Raw genomic sequence first — 15,599 nt, forward strand, 5'->3', positions numbered from 1 at the left:
CGGAAGCTGGCTCATCCAAGGGATACGGCAGATTATGCTGAGCCTCGAATGGCCGACATTTTCAGTGCTTTGGTCACGGACACGGCCCACATGACTTTCAGAGTTCGTAGCAAGCAGCAGCCCTGAAGAATACAATATAATGGCATCATGAGACTTCTCATTTCCCGTTGAGCCTCCTAAATGAAATCCAGAATGAACAGACTGGTAAACGAGACAAGACATTTCAGACGACGCACCAAGATATCCTCCGTGCCAACTCATCCCAGCAGCGCGTCGTCTTCCCCCCTGAGGCCCAGAACGCCCAGCGGCCCTACATCCGCCGACATCGACCGCAATATCAGGAACAGCATCGCCGTTTCCGCCAGCGCCGCTGCGTCGAGCAGCACGAGCAGCACCCGGACCCACACCCACCGCACGCAGTCGATGCGCGTCAGGGGGCACGAGCGGAACATCCATATGTGGGCCGTGCCGAAGAACGTGAGCAGCGTCGCGAGGGCGAAGAGGATGAGGACGACGCGGAGGAAGATCGCGTGGCGTTTGGGGAGGGAGAACGGGGCGCGATCGCAGTCGAACTGGTGCGAGGCGCGGGGTGAGACGCAGTCGCCGGCGGCGTAGCGGAACGCGAGGGTGGCGACGTGGTGGACGACGACAGCGACCCAGAGGCAGGTGAGCAGCGGGTAGGCGACGCGCAGCGTGCTGAACCAGTGCATCGAGCTCGAAAGGCTCGCCAGGACCGCGACGGCCGCGGTGAGGCCGAGGGAGACGTAGACCGCCCTCACGGGCGTTTGTACGGTGGACATGGCGGACGGGTGCAAGTTGTAGATGGTGGATTGCCCGTGCGTGCATCCATCTATGCAATTATGGTCGAGACATGCTGTGAAGGACTGCGATCAAAGAGTCCGATGCTGCGACAGTTGTCGGGCAATGCCGCGTCATCGTATGTTGCTGCGCATGAGACACGCTACCCAATACATACAGACCGAAGCGAATGACATGGATCCGGACATGGATGTGCTCAGATAATAGTCTCTAACACTGAACACAACTACATATACACTGGATCGTGTTCAGCGATGTAAGTGAAGGATATTGATACATGTCACCCGTCCCGCCTTCAGACATCACGGATTCCGCAAGCGCTGTCGGACGATCGCAACGACCAATTGCTCCATACTGGTCGAATAATTAGTACGCCGGCCGTCTGCACAGGGGAAAAAATGCGTGCCGTTGTTTGACCACCATAGTCACTCCCTGATTCAAGAATCCTTTGACGATCTGCACCTCCAGGCCCTGATATAGGCCGCGAGCTCCTGCACGAACTGTAATTGAGCTTCCAGGAGAAGGAGCGAGCTGGAAAAAAAACGTGCCATTCGCCCGGTACGCATCTCGCCAAATATCGAGAACCTCATATCCCTTGTCGCGCACGCCTTCGTGAACCTCCACGAGCTTCTCCTTGACGTCGCTTGCCGCGTTCGCAGCCGTGTTCGCTACGTCGTGTACGGCTTCCTTGAGCAAGGATTCTGTATCTTCGATAACAGCCTTGATGCGATCGGCATCGTTGTCGCCCATCTCTAGCGGGCTCGCCACGCGTTCTGTAGGGCGGGGTCCATCCGTAAATAACAGCGCTGAATGATCCTGATGTGTCGGCGCCGATCCACGAGTGGAGAATGTCTCTCTCCGATCCGAGTTTGAGGATTGCAGCCGTGTCTTCGCTAGGATGAGAGGGTATAGGATGGCTACCGCGATAGAGTTCGCGAGCGCCCCGGTAAGGAATGATGCCGTTGCACTCTTAGCAACTTGAGCGGGGCTCTTTGTGTGTAATGTTAGACGATGCGAACAGTCCGAGCAATGGTTACTAACCGAGAAGCGCTTCGTGCTGAGACGATGGAGTATCCTCTGGAAGAGCTGTATCAACGAGAATGTGAGGGCTGGATTGAGGGACAGCGCGATGGTCGTTTCGAAACCTGAAGGTAGTCACCAAGTTTAGCGATACTGTATGGGACACATTCGGATACCAACGGTACCTTTCCAAAAGCCAAGGAGGCCATGCTCGCGGTAAATGCTTCGTATGATTTCAACGAGCCCAGGTTTTCTATTGTTGTTGGACTGCGTCTGCATACGCACGGTGACCATGCTTAGCGGAGTGGAGATAGCCCGCGAGAGGACACCGGATAGAAAGCCGAGTCCGAGTTCCTCGGGGACGCTCAGAACGGCGAGCCGTTGTTTCGCTCTAGACGGAGGAGCAGAGAATGCCTTGCGTTGAACGACGGATCTTCGTAGGAAGGCGTATATATAAAAGTAGAAAAAACTGTGGAACAAATCTGCTCTTTTAGTATTCGGGTGTGTTGCGATCATCAGTTGGATACGCACTTTGACACAATAGTCGCCGCGGTATCCGTCGCAAGTCCATCATAGAGGCCCTTCCAACCTTCTTCCCGTATAACTTCGCGTGCGATTTGCGGTATAACCCGAATCTCTGCAGAGTGATCAGCGTCCTGGTGCTGCTAGCACAGTCCGAATGACGACATACCTCGTAGCCTTCCAAGTTTCCTTCGTCGACGGCCGTCGAAAGACAAGCCCGAACTATCGTCCGTTTGCACTCGCGTAGCAATGAGGTCCAGCGGGTACACCAGCGCGTTCGCGGTCGCGCTTCCTATGGCGCCGGATGTCGCTTGTACCAGCGGTGGAAGGCTTGGGGTGGCCATAGACGTTCAACAGGACTTGGACAGAAACGGGCGTGCTCAAGCAGACAGCAGGAGCTCAGAACGCTGAGAAGGGTCTCATAACGTTACTGGGAATGACGTCAGTTCATTAGAATCACAAGAAGGTGAGGCTGACGGAACCTAATCAAGCCGGATAACCGAAGACTAGGGGGCGATGTTGAGTAGGACACGAAGCGATGCTGAGAGTCAGACAACCTAACAAGACAATCCGGCCGGCGTGGCTCCCTATGAGGATTGTCGTCTTGGACCTTCGGACCGTTCAAGGGTTTCTCTTATCTCTTCATCATGTCCTTGCAAGTCGGTCGACTCGATCCAGGAATACAGTCCAAACAGCGGTGTACGGTCTACGTCCGTGAAATCCGCTGCCTACGACGCCTCGTGGTGCGTAGTTGAGAGGAACAAAGAGACCGAGGTCGCCGTTGAAGTCGGTGCGGGCGATCAGAAACCTGTGCGCGAACAGCATCCGAGTGGGATTATTTCAGCGCGACCATCCTGGTGCGTACACTACTACATACACTGCTACTGCAAATCCCCTACTCGACGCTCAATGGACGCACGGATATTTAGGACGCTACCTCGAGCCTCGGGACACGACGTCTCCACCATCAAAGGCAACCTCTCCCCCGACGACAAGCAGACGCTGGTCAACCTCCTCGCGTACTATGTCGGCGCGGGAGAGGTGTATTCGAACGATGTAGGGAAGAAGATTCGAATAACCGAGGTAGACGTTCGAAAGACTGCGAGCGATGAACCGACCTGGCAATCCGAGAGCGTCTGCGAGATCCTCGTCGAAAACCGTACGTTGCTTCTCAGCAGTGTAATCCCGTCGGTCATGCCAAGCTCAGACTCGCGAATACCGAAACAGACATGCTGAATCCACACGGAGTTTTGCACGGCGGCTGTATGGCGTATTTGGTCGATTTGTGCGCATATACCCTGCAATCACGACGGTGTACCGTTTGGCTCATTTGTCCTTCAGGTGTTCGTCTGTACCCATCGTGGCGATTGCGCTCGTATCAGGCAGCGCCGGGGTTGGTTTCTCTCAGGCGATGAACATAATATGGCATGCACCTGCCAAAGGGTTCGTTGGTCGCTCACTGGCTGGACCTGGTTCGCTCATGGATTGGCAGTGGTACCACGCTATCGATCGTTGGTAAGAGCCTGAGCGTCGGCAAGAATATATTGACGTGTCAATGTGAAGTACGCTGCATTCTGCCGGATCTAGCGAGCGCATAACCTGAACTAACTTCACGCAGATTTGGGATAAGGAAAAGGGAAAGCTTCTGGCAACCGCGGTACATTCAAAGGTCCAGCCCGAACCGAAGAACGCGCCGAGGTGCAAGCTATGACGGGTTCCCTCGATTGTCATGGAAGATGCATCGCCTAAATTGGCCGACCGGGCTCCTCAATCCCATCCTGACAGCGATAGGCGTGTTCAACCCAGAGGGAGCAGCGTAGAATGCTTTCGACCGAGGACGTCGTCGTCCGTAGTCAGTCGACCGACGCCTTACGCGTGTGGTTCGGCATCCACAGAGCAATGTGGAGTATGACGACCATGCAACCTGGACGCGTGCACAATCGGTTGAAGAATGTACATCCGACCCTGCCGTTGACGGTCAGGAAATTGTACATAGAAAGCATCTCATTAGGCACTTACAATTCGAGCAACCATGGCGAATGCTGCAGTCTACGGCGTCGTCAAAGTGCGACCGGCCAAAGTTCCTCGGCCTAAGCTATCCGCCATCGAAGGCAAACCCACTGACTTCCGTAACCGCTCTATCAGGGCGTGTTCCTTGTCGGGTATCGCGGTCTTCGAAGACAAGCACGACATATTCAGTGCATGCACCATCTGCCCTGGAACCACGCCGGGGTTTGCGGTGGATATCTCGTAGATCGGTTCTAGCAGCGAGCGACACCAGAGGTGCGCGTTCGGTTTGCCGCTTCGGAGAACGTGGTCGCCCGCCCCGCGGAGGAGTTCATTGAGCACATTCTGTGACTCCTCTGTCAACGGTACCGATCGCGAGCTCATCGAAGCGATCAGACGCAACACGGCGTCTACGATGTCTTCGTATCGAATAGTAGGAGGAGGTCCTGAAACCAATGGCAGGTTTTCCTCTCGATCGTATTGAACCAGCGGCACCGCTGTTTGCCTCGTGTTGCCTCGACCCGGAAGCATGACAGCAGCCCAGCGGAGCAGCACATGTGCGTCTGTAAGGCCCATCGTCAACGGGAGCGTGTCGTAGAATATACGAGGGCGAGTGAAAGCATACCAGAAAAACGGGCAATATGTGGGTATCGCGTCGCCAGGTCGAGAATGGCCGATTGAATTCTGTAGGACTGCTCTTCGGAAATCACACGGTCCTGGAGGCGATCCACGAGGAAAGGCCAGTACTCCGCCTGAATGACGCCCGGAGAACATCGCCACTGCAGATAGTCCAGGAGCAGCATCACGTCCAGACGGCTTATGGGACCTTGCCCAGGCGTTTCTCTATCCTTCGGCGCTTCACTGTAAGCGAGGATGGCCATACGCAGGTACATGTCTGATACCGAGCCGCGGTCGGGTCCGGACGGGTTCCATGCCCCGCTGCGGAGGCGCCGCAGGAATGGAGACAGGTGGTTGCCGCTCGCCGCAGCTGCCAATTCGAAGACTAGACGGGGTTGGTCCAGGGGATGAAGATCCTTGAGACAGAGCAGAAGGACCTGCTCCCGGGACCGCGTATCGAACCGGCAGCCGTGGATCCATGCCAGCGCGTCTTTATCGCAGCGGGTCGCGTGCGAGTCTACGAGCCCCGCGGAAATGGTGTAGAGATCGCGTGTGGTCCATTCCGACGGCATCTCCTTCGCAAGCGTCTGAGTGATGTCCTCGGAGTCGAATACAACGCTGAGGTAGAGGCGCCATCCGAGACGAACGGAACGACCTGAGAGGAGCAGCATGGTCCATATCCGATTCACATATGCCGATATCCAGGCGAACGGCACGTATAACCGATATAAAACCCACGACAGCGGCGACCTGTACGGGCATTCTCTATCCAAGATAGGTGCCATTGCCGATGCCAGAACCAGCGCCAGCGACACGGAGACGATAACGGTGAGCACGATGGCGATCGTCCGGTGAAGGCTCCACAGAATTTCTATGAGTCCTGCGAAGAACAGCACGAGGGAAAGCTGAAGTAAAATGGGAAGGAACGTCATGATATGGGGAACGCCCCAACGCTGAAGCCCGTTGTACCGAAACTGCCGAAGACGAACGCTCTGCCTTGCAGAGGAAACTTCCCATCCGGCGTACTGCCTTAACCACTGGCGGGTGAAGATCCCGCAGAGGGCCGATACCAGGCTAAAGACGAGGCTCGTGAACCAGAGAAGGTTCACGACGACGGACGACGTCGAGGGCGTGAACTGCTCCACCTTCTGGAGATTCGCGGCTGGTATCGTCGAGTTGATGAAACCCTGATTGACGGTCAGACTCGAGAGCTGCATTGAGATACGTGTCAGGATCTCTGTCGACGTTTGGGTCGGGTCGGGCTGCAACCCTGGATATGACTGCACGACGAATGTCGTGACAACTGCGGAGAAAAGCGCGGCCTACAAAGGAATCTCGCGGTCAGGATAGCACCCAAATATACGCACCCTTGACATAAATCACTCAACGAAAAGGAGTAACGCATCTATTTCTTCGTTCCAGTCTTTGATCATTCGCTGGTCATGTTTGCGCATCTCATGGAGGCATGTCTGCCATCCTTCTTGAGATAACTGCTCGGCGTCCCCTTTGTGCTGACTATCCGCCATGCACGTCCGCAACCACTGGATGTACTGCCAACAAGCCTACAACGGCGTTAGACTGCGTCCGCAATGTCAGACGCTGAGCCAGACGCGGAGCGAAAGCAAGGGATGATCCGGCCATTTTCACATGGCACGTACCCCGCATTTCGCGTTTGCCTCGTTCGACGCGACGCTCTCGACCAAGGCATATCTCTCGCTATTCCCCTCTCCTTGTTTCTTCTGGTAATCTGAAGGTCCCAGCCGATATAATGGCGTTCCAAGCGTGCTCAAGGCCCTTACCCCGTCTCGGAGCTTCTACCTTCGTGATTGCTCGAAGCATGAGCACCGGCTCAGCGTCTAAGCCCACATCCTCTCTGGCCGTTATCGGCGCCGGGCAGATGGGCTTGGGAATTGCATACGTCGCGGCGCTACGTGCCAAAGTCCCGGTCTTGTTGATGGACAGGAGCAAGACACAAATTGAGAAAGGTGCATAACTTGGTCCGTAACAAGCCATACAACCTTTCATACAAACAGCTTCTCCGCTTGAACGTCATGAAGAGAACTGACCACGCTGATTAGGTCTTTCACTGTTCTCTAAACTGCTCGAGAAGGATACGGCCAAAGGGAAGATCTCGTCCGAGGACGCGAAGGACGCGAAGGACCGCGTTAGCGTCGTTGAAGGCGATATAAATCGACTTCGAGATGTGGACATGGTCATCGAGGCGAGCTTTGTTCAGTCCCTATGTGGGCTATATGCTCACGATTTACTCCCAGGCAGCTTCGGAGAACCCCAAGTTGAAACAAGATATATTCTCAGCGCTAGGTCGCGAGATACAACCGAACGCCATCCTCGCCAGTAACACGAGCAGCATTAGGCATGCGGACGTCAAAGACAACTCATTGAAATATACTAATGTATCCCTAGCATTACGAAGATCGCAGCTGCCACGCTTCCTGAAGGGGTTAGTGCTGCGAGCGACGAAGGACGCCAAGTCACCGGTCGCGTAGTTGGTACGTGTCAGAGACTGACGTTGTCTCAATGATCTGCGCCTCACGCATTGCCCAAGGCATACACTTCTTCAACCCTGTCCCCGTGATGGTACGTCCGTTGTGAACATGATCAGTCGCGCGGACAGTGATCCCTGTGCAGAAACTCGTAGAGCTTATCCCCGGACTTCAAACTTCTCCCGATACTCTCGAACGTGCACGCGCATTTGCCGTTGCGTGTGGTAAAGGTGAGTATCTCGTACATGTCCTGGTTTCGGCGCGTGACCAGGCTGCACATCAGAGGTGACGACGTCGCGAGACGAGCCTGGTTTTGTTGCAAACGCCTTGCTTATGCCCTTCATTAACGAGGTGCGCCTCTCGCATAGTGTTCTATTTGATTGAGCACTTGATAACTTCCCTTGCAGGCCATCATGTGCTTAGAGAAGGTCAGTGCAACACCTGTTACTATGTTTCACCTCGACTCATGGATAATCCTAGGGCGTCGCCACCCGCGACGACATCGACAAGACTTTGAAGCTTGGCATGAACCATCCAATGGGACCGCTACAGCTTGGTATGTCCGACTTTTCCGCTTCGCTGCATCGCATATAGGTTTTGGCACTTACCCACGTATACTGATGTCCAGCTGACTTGTGAGTACACTGACGTCTCCTTTCCTGCTGCAAATGACACTCACACTTCACGCCTTCCTAGCATCGGTTTGGACACCTGCCTTGCCATCCAACAAACTCTGTACCATGGTACTGGAGACTCAAAGTGCGTTGAACTCTCGTGTGACGCTCAGTACCCGAAGCTGATATATATGTGACGCTTCCAAGGTATCGTCCCTCTGTGCTATTGGAACGGATGGTCGACGCGCAATGGTACGGTAAGAAGAATGGCAAGGGGTTCTATGACTACCAGTAGAGATGCGTTGCATCCTCATGGTGTTCATATGCCCATAATGCTTCACGCAATCCAAGCGAGTCCCGGAACGTGGTGAGACCCAACTGAGCTGTAACCAGGTTGCGGGGATGTTGCCTACGATCGCGACCTTGACGTCATAGCCGCAAGCAGACTTTTTGAAAAACCATTAAATTCTGAGAGACCGTCAACCAGGCACCGCGCAATATTTCTCACGAAGAATCGATGTATCTTGGTGGCTCGTATCAGATTCGAATGCTTCGACTGCCCGTTTCGCGCATACAAGTCTTGGGTCTTGCCCAGCGTTGTTTGCGCTCGAACGGGCGAGAAAGCCGCAACTCTGCTCTCACTCTGCGGGATACGCGCCGGCGCCGGGGTTGCAGGCCAGAGGTCTTCGGGACATCCTTACTCCTTTGCACCCAGATCCTCGCACGAACGACCGGACAGTCTTCTTTGAATTCAGTGCATCCATCAGGACCTGCTTCCTCGGTTGCTAGCCCATCGCCGCCATTCGGTCGGACTGTATAACGTCTTTGGCACGAATGTTGGCCACGATGTTCTTCAACTGGTGCCCGACAATTTCACTCTCGCGGTTCCGAGCCCGCCGCCTTCCTCGTGTAGCCTGAGTATGCTAGCGAAGTCGATCTATCCAACACTTTCTGTCCTCTTCATCGTACTCCCTACCCTTGCGAGTTCTTTCCAGCTGCGCAACCCATTTGCGACGGAAGAGAGGAATATCTGCGAACGCGAGTCAGAGGTCGAGGAACACAAGGATATCGCACCTGTATGGAATTTACACGCAAGGGATGACCCTGCAGTCTCGGTATGCCCATCCACTCCGTTGCTTGGCCAGTGCTCCTTGTACTAACCTTCGCGCAGACTCCGAACGCGACGGTTGCGGTTGGCCCTGTTAACGCCGGAGTTGGAAATGTACGTTTATATCTCCTAACACACTCTCGATGCTGACATCTCTGCCAGGTGAATGTGACCATAGGCAACGTCACGTAAGAATTAGCATGCCCAGCGAGTCGGCTCCTGACGTAGTGTTTGACTTCAGCGTCTCCGCTGGTAACATCGACATCGAGAACATCAAGATCGGCAACATTTCGGTCATTGTATCCGTCGCCTTCTCTGGTGTTGGCACGTCTGTGACTGGCATATCGGTTCGCTCTTCTTTGCTCGCGCGATTCGTGACATGCTTAGGCGAAACATTCAGAGCCCTGCAACCTCTATTGCTAGCTCGACCTCTGGTCCCACCACTATTACTGGCAGCTCGCTTACTAGCACTACAACATCGTCTGTAGCTTCAGATGTGAGCGAAGGAGGTCGCTCGATGATGCGACGTATGCTAATTGTATCACCCCAGTTGTCGGCATCGGACACTTCCATTGTGACCGCAACTCCGACACCGAGGAGACGTCGCTCAGGCTCTGATGTGGCTGCTCATGTTGGATACAAGCGTCAGGTTTGATTTGAATGCCCAGTTAACCAAAAGAATTCCAGATGAACGTTCTTTTGCCCCAGGCTTCGTCATCGGACACGCCATCTTCTACATCGGAAGCCTTGACAACTATCACGCCTGCTACATCCACGTCCTCTGGATCTGCTCCTTCCCCCACCGTATCAGGGGGGGATGTATCCGTCGGCACCGGCTCAATAGGCGCGAGCGTAGGGAACATAACGGTTTCAGTATGCATTCTTGAATATTCTGCTAATTCGTCTGGCTGAACCGCTGTCAGGTTGGGAATATCAATATCTCCCTTGGAAACGTCAACTTGACCAATGTAACAATTGGGAACATCCTCGTCCTTGTACAACTAGGGGATGCAAATGTAGGAGTTTCTACCCTCGTTTGCAAAACATGCTGATAGCAAGCGTGTTTGACAGAACAACAGCCTGATTGGTAGTCTATTAGCTGGTGTATAGCGTGCCGGCATATTTCTACGTGCATGATCGAACCCTGCCGAAGAAACATGAGCGCATATATGAGGCGCTTGGATGAGCTTCTCACGATGCTTGACCTTGAACCGTAACGCTCCTCATCGAGCGTACATCACGTACATCACACAACTCCTGGGGGAAAAAATCCCATACGCTATGGTACTCGATCAAAGATGCGCTCGTCGGGAGCCCATAAGTACAACGGTCGTATCCCAGACCACCCCGCTGGCGTCATCGTACTTCGCTCGGCTCATAAAAAGCCATGAAATACTGTAGTTTTACGACCTTAGGTTCGGTCCGCTCCCGGGGGACAGGGGACAGCTGCAAGTTCGGGGCCGTGGGAAGTTCGCAAACTGACCAGAGTCAGTTAAGATTATTCACACAGTAAGAAATTATATTCTCACGATCAGTTCAGGCGGGGGACAGGGGACCACACGGGAAATTAGGTTCAGTTCGGGCTGCCAGGGGAACCTAAGGTCGTAAAACTACAGTACACGCCATTCAGTTACACCATGGGAATCAGACTTCCTTGGCTTATCCGTTGCTACCCTGGACTGCAGCAGTATCCTGGCGCAGGAGCGCGTTCCTGAACTGCTCGCCTCGGAATGGCGTAGGTTATGTGGCCAATTTCGTGTTCAGAATCTCTCCCGCTAGCATACCGTCCTCTACGACAACGAGATGCTTGTGCCCTCAATTTCTAGACAACTGTTCCCTCTCTTGGTAGTCTCGACTCTGGTGCAATCCTTCCAGCTCCGCCGTCTTTTCGTCAGCGAGGATCAGAACATGTGCAAGCGAGACGCGGCACCAGAAGACGACAAAGATTTACATCCATCATCCGAGTGGCAGCTTCGTAGGCGGGATGATCCCGTTATATCGGTTAGTCAGATATCGACAATGAAGGTCGTGGCTAGAGCTGAAGTAGCCGCTTTCCTAGACACCAAATGTTACAGCGGGTATCGGCCCATCAAGGCTGGAGTAGGCAATGTAAGCCCGTGTTGTAAGCAGTACGTTGGTAGTCTACTGACTTGGTCGTACCCTCCTCTCGCAGGTGAACGTATCAATCGGAAATGTTACGTGGGTACTCCCAGCTGCATATTGGCCGTGCGTTGTCTGAGCTACCCGTTAGTGTCCAAGCCGGGAACATCAACGTTGAGAATTTTGTCATAGGGAATATCTCCCTGATCGTATCGGTGGCCTTCTCCGGAGCTGGAACCGTCACGACACCTATTTCGGTGAATTGAGCCTCATATATACGAGCTCATACGCGGCAGTCCGAGTTGATGTGATACACACAGAGCACCGCTTCATCCATCGCAAGCTCTTCGTCCGGATCTACCACGAGCACGAGCGCAGCGGGAACAGACACTACAGTGACCCCAGGCGTAAGTGCCATTACACCCGTATCGCGTTCCAAACCCCCGCATAGTTATTCGTCATCTTTTACCATAGCAAACTGCTTCTGACTCGGCCGCAACCGGAACCGCAACGGCGCGTAAACGCCACTTTGGCGACGCTGCAGCCGGTGTGGAGTACAAACGCTAGGCAAGTCGCCGTCCTTGCCGTTTGTTTCAGTGAAGTATCGACTGACAGGGTTCAATACCCGTAGGCGACACCTCCTTCTGATACCTCCCCCGTGACGACCATCACGCCCTCCGCGAGCGTCCCGTCTGTCTCGCTACCCGCACCGACGGTGTCGGGTGGGAGCGTCTCCGTCGGTACGGGAGACGTCGGAGTCAGCGTCGGCAACATCTCCGTCTCCGTATGTTTTCTCTACTGCAACGCGTGAGCGTGTTTATGTACTCATTACGCTACACGTAGGTTGGTAACATCAACGTCACCCTCGGAGACGTAACAATCAAGAACGTTACCATCGGAAACGTCTTCGTTCTCGTCCAGCTGGGTGACGCTAATGTGAGGATTTTGTCAACTGTTGTAGCCATGACTCAAGAGACTGACACACCATACCGCGCACAGAACAACAGTCTGGTCGGCAACCTGCTCGCCGCAGCCTAAACTCGGCCTTTTAGTTCTGGGTGTCGAACCGATCGACATCCTCTCTGAGGACCAATCCTTATACCACGTCGCGTAAGTACGCACTCCTGATCAAACGTTGTACAATACACGACACGTACGCAACCCGACAGTTTCGAACATACGTTTCATTTGCAGTGGGACTGGCGGGCTATGTATGTATTGAAAAATATGTATGTAACGTGGCATCGCCAGCGTCCAATGAGCAGCCACGGAAAAGAGTTATGCACGCAATTTCACCGGGACGAGTGCCCCAGAACCAATCGAGGAAGAGACGATACTTCGCAAGGGAACGAACCAATAATTACGTCGGAAAGAGAGCGAAGACGAAGAGAGGAGAGACGAGGGAGAGAGAGGGGAGGCTACAACAGCAGAGGGTCGAGAGAGTAAGAACGCATGTGTATGTGACGTTTTTAGTATGCCAAAGGGAAAGCGACAGAGAGAGACGTCATGATTGATGATGCTATGAGCTTATTGTTTGATGAGGAGCAAGAAAAGACTACGTCGCTACGAAAGAGAAGAGGATCAGAGAAAGCAGCCGGAGCAAGAGACAGTCATGAACGAGCAAAGGAGCGGAGATATCACGACGCATGTCGGATACCAGTGGCCCCGGTAATGGGCGGTACTGGTACCGGTATAGCCATCATTGGCGATGGCCCCCCATGCGGCCCAACCGGTATCGCGATAATGCCTGTCGGCGCGTACTGATACATCACCGGATACCCCGGAGGAGGCGGAGGCGGCATCTGATACCCCAAGTGAGGTTGTTGCGGCGGCGGATAGGGGTATCGTGGCGGGGGCATGTATCCGTACTGAGGTCCGGGGGTGAATGGTGCCGGCGGCGAAGATTGATACGCCATCCCGGGCAGAGGGAGGGGCAGGGTCGGGACCGCCTGCACGGGCGTCTTCGTGCTGAGCGGCACGCGCCCGCTGAGTACGGAGCCGCCCCCGCTGCTTTTGGCACGATGGTGTCGCGGTCCGACCGCGTGCGACGGCTGTGGAAGGTGATGCGGCATGCAGGGGTTGGCGGTGGGCTGGGGAGTGTGCGTGCGGGCACCGGATGGCTGGTGAGGGCGGGCTTGGGTCTCGAGCAGCCAACCCTCTCGTGGGCCTTCGATCCATCCCTCACCGCGCGCGGTTGACGTTGAGCTCGACGCCTGTTGCAGATCCGGGAGGCGACGAGGGCCGCGCGATGACGCTAGCGGGCACGCGGCGCTCTGAATCGACATGCCGCGCGGACGAGAGGACACGCTGCTCGGGCTGGTATCGTCCATCGGCGGAAGAGGCATAGTCGAACTGCGCGGCGTCTGGAACAGCGACGACACAAGCTCTTGCGTTGTCATGTGGTGCGCCTTCGCCTCGTCTCCCTCGAGCTCGTCCCCATCGTCATCGAATCCTGGACCAGGCATCGCATCGCCAAATACGTCCTTCATGTTCGCCGAAAGCTCGCGCCAGCTCCTGTACTCCCCGTCCTGACCGCCCTCCTCCTTCGCCTTTCCCTTAGCCTTAGTCTGTGTCTTCTCGGTGTTCTCTGCGTCCTTGTCTCCCTCGTTCTCCGCAGCGTTGTCCTCTCTGTGGGCCGTTGTTGTCGACAGGCGGTCTGGGTCAAGCAGGACCATGCTCAGATCCGGGAAGCGGTCCAGCTTGCGCGAGAGCGCCTCGAGCTCACTCTGACGCGCACGCTCCCGCTGCATCGACTCCACCATATCACGCGTCGTTGCACGACCGCCGCGTCCGCGGGATTTGCTGCGCCGCGTGAGCGAGGCGTTGCGCACGGACGGCGAACGAGAGGCAGGGGCGTAAAATCCCTCTGCGTCGCGGCGGAGACGGGTCTTGATGGAGGGCGTGACGGGCGTCGGCGCTGGTGAGGCCGGTCGCGATGGGAGTGGGCTAAGAGACTTGGGCTTGGGTGACGGCGAGCGTGAGGCGCTGAACGCGCTCGTGCGGGAGGATACGTCGTCCGAGCCAAAAAGCGAAGTCGTCGTTGTCGCCGGTGAGAGATCGAGAGCAGTGGGAGAGAAGATCGAGCCGGGAGAAGGGGAGGACGAGGGAGAGCTACTGCCGCTTGGCTTGCGGCGAGGGAGCTCGGGGGAGACGACACGGGCGTATGACCGTATGCGTTGTGGGCGTGGCGTGGAGGCGTCGCGAGGATGAGGGCTGAAGAGGTCGGTGAGGGTGATACGGCTGGTGCTGGTGCTCGGAGCTATAAAGGGTGAAGTTGAGGGATGGTGACTCAACGAGAAGCGGCGCTGATGCTCACGCTCACGGTCTGCTGCTATGCCGTCGAAGAGCGCTTCGACCTGCGCTCGCCAGCACGAAGAGGAAGGATCGAGATCGACGGACTTCGGTGCGTCGTCTAGGTGCAGCGCGGGCGCGGAGCTCGCGGACGACGACGACGTTTGCTGCGACTCCGGATCCTCCGCCCTACCCACAATCCCGACGCGCTCTTCGTACAGCTGCACCGCGCTCTCCACGGACCGGGTGCCCGGCAGTCCCTCTTTCAGGCAAATTTCGGCCTCCGTGACATCCGGCGGAGGTGGCAGGCCTTCGGGCGACGCTTGTCCATGTCCACACCAGCAAAGCAGCTCTTCACGTCGGTGAGGCGGCTTGGCGGCTTGCGCGATGAACGTGGCCGACGCGCGCTCGTACGGGGTGCCGGGGAAGCCCCAGTGCGCAAGCTCGGGGAGCGTGCGCCACCAAGTGTTGGGTGCCACGAGCTCCCACTCCTTCCATAAATCATTATCGAGAGCATCCAGATGTAGATCTGATGTGCTCATATGCGTGCGTTGGATAAGATAGTAGGGGAGAGAAGGAGCCTAAGAGCTAGGAGGCCCGGAAAGTGGTGGCAGTGGCGAGCGTCGGAGGTGGGCGGCTGGGTGGCGGGTGTGGGCAGGATGGAGGGTGCAGTGAGCGGGAGGAGAATGTGCATGCGCTCGCTGTTGAGGACGATGAGGAGGGGTTCAGGCTCGGGAAGGGGACATCAAAGGCGGAAGCTAGCAGAGCGAGGGCTGCGGCGGCGACGGTGGCAGGGAACAGAGCAATGGCGGTCACGTGCACTCCTTTTATGTCTGAAATCCGAGACCTCCGAGACTCTCCTGAACGAACTCTCTCCTGACTCAAGGCAAAAAAATATTTGCACAGATTTATCAGCTCATGGTACATCTGCAATCTGGTCAGCTACTGGCCCTCCTCTACAGGCTCAAGGCAACCGCCGTGCAGTCGGGGTCATCA

At 55.6% G+C, this 15,599-nt stretch overlaps 7 protein-coding genes across 7 annotated transcripts; 3 read left to right on the top strand and 4 right to left on the bottom strand.

Moving 5' to 3' along the window:
• Positions 1-257: 257 nt before the first annotated feature.
• Positions 258-800, bottom strand: PUNSTDRAFT_115188 (uncharacterized protein; the record flags this gene model as incomplete). Its single annotated transcript, XM_007386082.1, has 1 exon — positions 258-800. One exon carries the CDS (start codon positions 798-800, stop codon positions 258-260), a length of 543 nt encoding a protein of 180 aa, XP_007386144.1.
• Positions 801-949: 149 nt separating this feature from the next.
• On the bottom strand, positions 950-2,870 carry PUNSTDRAFT_121798 (mitochondrial carrier). Its single transcript, XM_007386083.1, has 8 exons — positions 2,844-2,870; positions 2,531-2,791; positions 2,371-2,476; positions 2,025-2,308; positions 1,861-1,964; positions 1,368-1,809; positions 1,226-1,310; positions 950-1,173 (listed from the first exon to the last, which is right to left on the bottom strand). The coding sequence occupies exons 2-8, from the start codon at positions 2,703-2,705 to the stop codon at positions 1,122-1,124; spliced, it is 1,248 nt and encodes a 415-aa protein (XP_007386145.1). The 5' UTR covers positions 2,706-2,791; positions 2,844-2,870; the 3' UTR covers positions 950-1,121.
• A 400-nt stretch (positions 2,871-3,270) lies between these two features.
• On the top strand, positions 3,271-4,072 carry PUNSTDRAFT_145203 (uncharacterized protein; the record flags this gene model as incomplete). Its single annotated transcript, XM_007386084.1, has 5 exons — positions 3,271-3,520; positions 3,589-3,646; positions 3,703-3,804; positions 3,854-3,923; positions 3,980-4,072. 5 exons carry the CDS (start codon positions 3,271-3,273, stop codon positions 4,070-4,072), a joined length of 573 nt encoding a protein of 190 aa, XP_007386146.1.
• A 1,753-nt stretch (positions 4,073-5,825) lies between these two features.
• On the bottom strand, positions 5,826-6,302 carry PUNSTDRAFT_31307 (uncharacterized protein; the record flags this gene model as incomplete). The annotated part of the gene is made up of 1 exon (XM_007386085.1): positions 5,826-6,302. A coding segment is annotated over one exon (477 nt), but the record flags the coding sequence as incomplete, so codon positions are not given.
• Positions 6,303-6,823: 521 nt separating this feature from the next.
• On the top strand, positions 6,824-8,399 carry PUNSTDRAFT_115190 (uncharacterized protein; the record flags this gene model as incomplete). The annotated part of the gene is made up of 11 exons (XM_007386086.1): positions 6,824-6,971; positions 7,065-7,207; positions 7,260-7,360; positions 7,411-7,496; positions 7,553-7,584; positions 7,636-7,720; positions 7,774-7,841; positions 7,898-7,918; positions 7,971-8,050; positions 8,187-8,249; positions 8,312-8,399. The coding sequence occupies 11 exons, from the start codon at positions 6,824-6,826 to the stop codon at positions 8,397-8,399; spliced, it is 915 nt and encodes a 304-aa protein (XP_007386148.1).
• A 625-nt stretch (positions 8,400-9,024) lies between these two features.
• On the top strand, positions 9,025-10,228 carry PUNSTDRAFT_145205 (uncharacterized protein; the record flags this gene model as incomplete). The annotated part of the gene is made up of 8 exons (XM_007386087.1): positions 9,025-9,219; positions 9,276-9,326; positions 9,375-9,400; positions 9,454-9,559; positions 9,613-9,708; positions 9,763-9,861; positions 9,921-10,085; positions 10,136-10,228. Coding segments are annotated over 8 exons (831 nt in total), but the record flags the coding sequence as incomplete, so codon positions are not given.
• A 739-nt stretch (positions 10,229-10,967) lies between these two features.
• Positions 10,968-15,299, bottom strand: PUNSTDRAFT_54080 (uncharacterized protein). Its single transcript, XM_007386088.1, has 9 exons — positions 12,312-15,299; positions 12,156-12,248; positions 11,944-12,096; positions 11,787-11,879; positions 11,633-11,719; positions 11,464-11,569; positions 11,386-11,411; positions 11,272-11,321; positions 10,968-11,213 (listed from the first exon to the last, which is right to left on the bottom strand). The coding sequence occupies exon 1, from the start codon at positions 15,143-15,145 to the stop codon at positions 12,950-12,952; it is 2,196 nt and encodes a 731-aa protein (XP_007386150.1). The 5' UTR covers positions 15,146-15,299; the 3' UTR covers positions 10,968-11,213; positions 11,272-11,321; positions 11,386-11,411; positions 11,464-11,569; positions 11,633-11,719; positions 11,787-11,879; positions 11,944-12,096; positions 12,156-12,248; positions 12,312-12,949.
• Positions 15,300-15,599: the final 300 nt, after the last annotated feature.

The sequence above is a fragment of the Punctularia strigosozonata genome, assembly GCF_000264995.1.
Source record: "Punctularia strigosozonata HHB-11173 SS5 unplaced genomic scaffold PUNSTscaffold_10, whole genome shotgun sequence".
Taxonomy (NCBI): domain Eukaryota; kingdom Fungi; phylum Basidiomycota; class Agaricomycetes; order Corticiales; family Punctulariaceae; genus Punctularia; species Punctularia strigosozonata.